Source organism: Vulpes lagopus, chromosome 11 (assembly GCF_018345385.1).
Source record: "Vulpes lagopus strain Blue_001 chromosome 11, ASM1834538v1, whole genome shotgun sequence".
NCBI classification, from domain to species: Eukaryota; Metazoa; Chordata; class Mammalia; order Carnivora; family Canidae; genus Vulpes; species Vulpes lagopus.
In genome coordinates this window covers 64,759,894-64,765,696 of record NC_054834.1, presented here as the reverse complement: position 1 = coordinate 64,765,696, position 5,803 = coordinate 64,759,894, and the positions used below count along the sequence as shown (strand labels likewise).

Here is a 5,803-nt window from a genome sequence, read left to right as displayed (position 1 = left end):
CAGTTCCATCCACGTTGAAGCAAATGGTGGGTATTTGTCATTTCTAATGGCTGAGTAATATTCCATTGTACATAAACCACATCTTCTTTATCCTCGGTCCTCGGTGTTTCGATGGACACCGAGGCTCCTTCCACAGTTTGGCTATTGTGGGCACTGCTGCTATAAACATTGGGGTGCAGGAGTCCCAGTGTTTCATTGCATCTGTATCTCCTAAAAGATGTTAGTATGCATCTTTCCAGATGTTAGTATGCTCCAGAATGATGAAGTAGGATTTTCTAAGTGTCTCAAGCAGAAAATATTGAGACAGAAGATAAGGGATGTACTGGGGAACAGACGTGTTTTTGGAGGGATCGGTTAAGATAAAGCTGTTGTCAGGTTATACTGTTAACAGCTGGGTGCTGTATTAGTGGCTAAAGAAAAAAGTAGGTTAAGAGATTATGAGACACAGTGCAAAAATTGTCCCACACACTCAGTGATTATTAATTAAAATTAATGTTATTTTGTAGATTTTCCAGCTCAGAGCAGTGTGCATATATCAGCCCGTAGTAAATGGAGAATCCAAAAAATGTGACTGAATTCATTCTTTTGGGTATTACAGAGAACCCAGAGCTGCGGAAAATGCTCTCTGCTGTGTTTCTAATCATGTATGTGTCCACGGTTTTGGGAAACCTTTTAATTGTGGTAACTGTGATCACAAGTCAGAGTCTGAGATCACCTATGTATTTTTTCCTTACTTTCTTATCCCTTTTGGATGTTACCTACTCTTCTGTCATTGCTCCCAAGATGATTGTGGACTCCCTCTCCAAGAGCACTGCCATCTCCTTAGAAGGTTGCATGACCCAGCTCTTTGCAGAGCATTTCTTTGGTGGTGTGGGGATCATCCTTCTCATCGTGATGGCCTATGACCGCTACGTGGCCATCTGTAAGCCCCTGCACTACATGACCATCATGAGCCCTCGGATGTGCTGCCTGCTGCTGGGAGGGGCCTGGGTGGGGGGGTTTATCCATGCAGCAATACAGCTTCTCTTCATGTATCAACTACCCTTCTGTGGCCTCAATGTTATTGATCACTTTATGTGTGATTTGTTTCCCTTGTTGAAACTGGCCTGCATGGACACCCACACCCTGGGTCTCCTAGTCATCCTCAACAGTGGGGTGATGTGTATGACCATCTTCCTTATCCTCATCACCTCCTACATGGTCATCCTCTGCTCTCTGAAGTCTTGCAGCTCTGAAGGGAGGCGCAAAGCCTTCTCCACCTGTGGCTCCCACCTCACCGTGGTTGTCTTGTTCTTTGTGCCATGCATTTTCCTGTATGTGCGGCCTGTAGCCACGTACCCCATTGACAAGGCAATGGCTGTGTCTTTTACCATTTTTACACCCATGTTAAATCCCTTGATCTACACCCTGAGGAATTCAGAGGTGAAAAATGCTGTGAGGAAACTGGTGAAACGAGGGACCCTGGGCATCACTAGCTCACGTGCTAAGGACTAATCTTTTTTACAAGGACAATGGGTCTTTCCCGCCCCATTCATTCGAATCCATTGGGTACACAACAGCCAATGGCATCTTTTAAATATGAAAATCCAGTTAAGATACTACAATCAAGTTACTTACTACCTCTCCAGTACATTTTGTGCTTCATCACTTTTCTTACAAGACTCTGGATATTCTTTTTCCTTTTTTTAAGTTTGTGTTCTGAATAATTCAAGCCTGGTTTTCAATAATTCAGGTGCTGTCTCAGGGCTTTTGTTCTTACTCTGCTGGAGGCTGGACTTCTTTTTCTCTGAGATTTTGCTTGTCTGGTTCCATCTCATTTTTTTTTCCATTTTCAGATCAACTCCCACTTCCTTAAACAAGTTTCTACTGATGATTTTCCCTGGTCATTCCCCTCAGTTACTTTTTACCTCTTCATTCCTGGATTCATTTGACATGTCTTCATCTTGCCTCATATCAAAAAAGAAGATAAAGCCCATTGCAGCATAAATAAATTGTTCTCTGTAAAAAATTTAGGATGATAATTTTTGTTTTAATTATAGAATTAAAGAACTGGAAGGATCATAATGATATCCCTAGACTTAAATATTTTTACTGCATTTGGGAATTTTCTTATTATCAAAAGGAGGTCCAAAAGCTACATCTTTTATTATGTATATAAGAGCTATTCTTACCATTTGTGCTGAAATTATTATCTGTCAGTTCAATTTCACAAATTTCTTCTCTTATCTGTTCTATAGGTTCCTCATATTAATTCACATTAAATAGCTCTACACATTAAACATCTTACTTAGGAGCTCGATTCCTGACTTCTTAATACTAACATCTGAAATAAATTTTGATCGTATTATTTTTTTATAGGAATTTGTTGTTACTAATGTTAGCTTGTAAATCATATGACTATATCTATATTAGAATTGAGAATTTCAGTAATATTCTTGATATAAAGGCATAGCAAAATAGGATAAAATGGTGCTTTAATTCAAAGATCTGCTTAAAAACTATTGCAAGAACCAAATTTATTGGGAAACACATGAACTTGCTTCCCACTTCACTAAGAAAAAGTAAGCCATCAGAAGAACACTTCCACAGAGTCATGACTCTGTCTACCAATCTACACGCACCTTCAACTGTATGCTAACTTCCTACCTTCTCCAATAAACACATTACCTGTATTCTTATTCAAAGGCAGCCAATCTTTTTACTAATCTGTGTTCTGAGTCTCATCTCTTTATCACTTACATAAAGGCATCTCTTATTTCATCTATATTTCCCTTACTAAATGGATCATTTGCATCAACAATAGTCTCATTCATTTGGGGAATATAAATAATAGTGAAAGGGAATAGAGGGGAAGGGAGAAGAAATGGGTAGGAAATATCAGAAAGGGAGACAGAACATGAGAGACTCCTAACTCTGGGAAACGAACTAGGGGTGGTAGAAGGGGAGGAGAGCGGGGGGTGAGGGTGACTGGGTGGTGGGCACTTAGGGGGGGCACTTGACGGGATGAGCACTGGGTGTTATTCTGTATGTTGGCAAATTGAACACCAATAAAAAAATAAATTTATTATTAAAAAAAGAAGCAATCTGTTATCTCTTTCTTCTTTAAAATAAAACCTTCCCTCGATCTCATTTCCTTTTCTTTGTAGCAAAATTTAAGATATTCTGTAATGGTTGTTTCCCATTTCTCTCTTTCTATTCAGGCATACTTCTGTATTCAATATTGAAAATGCTCTTTTCAAGGTCAACCATGACATCTGTGTCACTAAATTAAATAGTCTTTCCTCACTTCTCATCTTATGGACTCCATCATTGAACAGTCTACCATGACATATTCTCACTTATATGACCACAATTCCCAAATTACTACCTCCAGCTCAGGCCCCTTTCCTGAGGTTGAGACCTGGAAATCCAGTCTCCTTCATGGCATTTCCACTTGAATGACTAGTAGATTCTTCCTCTATCTCTAAACCAACTCCACTTACAACATTCTCTGTCTCAGGGGATGGCATATTTGGTCTCTTTTTCTCATACCCTATTCCAATTTATCAGGAAATTCTGTTGGCTCTACCTTTAGTACATATTCATATTCAACCACTTTTAATAACTTTTAAACCTTTTGTAGTTCCAAGCCACTGTCATTTTTTACCTGAATTATTGCAATTCCCTTATACCTACTCTCCTTACTTTTATCTTGGCAACCTCTGCTCTAATATTCTGTTGTCAACACAGTACTCAGAAATATCTTATCTTTTAAACTCATTAAGTCAGATGATAGCCACACTTCTACTTAATATTCTGAAAATCTCTTCATTTTATTTAGGTTAAAAGCTAAAAGCTTTATAATTACTAAAAATTAAGTAGTTATTTGCCCTGTTATTATTCGGATCTCCTCACTTATGACTAAACCCCCAATGACTCCTCTGGTTACTCTGGCACCTCTCTGTTCCTCTTACTGGCCAGTTATGTTCTTGCTGTAGGGACTTTATATAGGTTACTCTGTCAGCCCGGAATACTTTCTTCCAGTCATCTGCGTGACCAACTCTTTATGTTCACAGATAAGAAGAAACTATATTTTCACCTTACTGTTCTTAGACTTGGGTAAGCAAAGCTTCTGTTCTTGACTTCACACTTGGAAATATCTTCTGTGAAGTTTTCTAGAGTCTCCAGTGTCCGGGCTTGGGCAGTGCCTTTTGGTGGGGTAATCCAGCCTGAACCTGATTCCATGGGTTTCATCCTTCCTCCTTTGGGGTGCTCTTTGACTCTTTATGTTACTCATGGGTTCAACCAGATGCCTTAGAAACCCTGCACCTATAAAGTATCCCAGGTTCTATGTCCAGGATGTTGGTTCCAGGAGGGCAGTATGTCAAGCAGGAGGCATTATTCCAACATACCATGTTTCTGGAGAGAACACAAGGTGTGGGTTCTGGGTCTGGACAGGAAGACAGAGGCTTAGGGGATGAATCTTTCTGTGCTCTAATCAGACAATAAGCAACCAAAAGTACCTCTTCTCTGCCTGCAGTTCTAGAACTCCAGCAGTAATTCACTATATCTCATCCTGAGAGTTCACCTAGGTAGAGGTCTGATAAAAATATTTGGCTGGCTCTTCCCACCTTAGATGAGGCCCCAATTTTAGAGACACCAACTTCTGTGATGAATTAATAACAGTCCAAAAGAATGATAAAGCATATTTTTGTGGAAATCGATCAACCAAATCTAAAATTTGTATGTACGTGTAGCTATGTTTGAACAGTTGTGGCAATAAAAACAATGTGAGGGACATAGAGACAGGGGACTGAATTTTTTACATATCAGAGCATACCATAAAACTCTGCCTTGTAAACATTTTGCTGTAGACTTGTTAATAAAAAAAACTCTAAAGGACAGAAGAAATGGCCCAGAAATTAACCCATATATCTTTGGAAATTTGGGATAAATTTTGTAATTTAATAAATAATGAAGATATAATTTTAAATATGTGGGTAAAATGGTTTATTGGATCAATTCTGGAAGAGTAAATATACCATCCCTCCATTTCATACATATCTTTGTGCCTGTCTGTCTTCTTTCTTTTTTGATTTGTAAAGTTTTTTTAAAGCTTCATCTTATATTTGCATAAATAACGTGCTTGTTATAGTATGTGTCCCATCCTATCTTCACACTATTATTTCAGCATTATCCCACTCATTTCCTCTAATGGGATCAAATAATAAAGGTTTAAGCAAAGCAGGGCATGGAACAAAGTAGAAGATACCAAGTGTGGTTCAAAGTAGGAACCAGGGTTCCAGGATTAATTGCTGGAGTCCTGCTGTTGAGTCATTTGTTTAAAAGACCATCTCCTCCAGGAGTGTGGTCCTGGTCAGATAGTTCTTCTGGTTGGGAAAACTCTACAAAATATCAATTAAAAGAAAATAACATCTGTCCCTTAATAGTATGGGTGAATAGCACCTGTCCCTCAATACCACAGGTGAAGGTGCTTCTGCATATTTCCTTTTTTTTTTTTTTTGACAAATCACTTCAATTCTGCTTCTATTTGTCAAATGTGAATAGGCATAAAAATCAGTAGGATGCAAGAATGTATAGAGCAAAAAATTCCTTGGTATGGACTTTCTCTAAAGGGACCTCATGGGCTAAGTCCAAATTTCCCCCAAGCTTCAATCCCAGGTCTTCAATCCCTGCTTCCTTCAGAGGAAGCAGACTTGTCATTCCTTCTCTTTAAAAAAATGGAAAGAGAAAAATTCCTTTAATCTCTAAAAGTTGTATTTTTAGTTTTAAAGTCATGGCATATTTAGCTTAAGTAATCAGG

General features: G+C 38.6%; 1 protein-coding gene across 1 annotated transcript; it reads left to right on the top strand.

Annotated features, from left to right (window-relative positions):
* Positions 1-549: 549 nt before the first annotated feature.
* LOC121471636 (olfactory receptor 4C6-like) lies at positions 550-1,494 on the top strand. The gene has a single exon (XM_041722423.1). It carries the CDS (start codon positions 550-552, stop codon positions 1,492-1,494), a length of 945 nt encoding a protein of 314 aa, XP_041578357.1.
* The last annotated feature ends 4,309 nt before the right edge of the window (positions 1,495-5,803 follow it).

Bases quoted from the DNA above. Each gene is read 5' to 3' on its own strand.
- LOC121471636 (XM_041722423.1), top strand. From the start codon at position 550: ATGGAGAATCCAAAAAATGTGACTGAATTCATTCTTTTGGGTATTACA.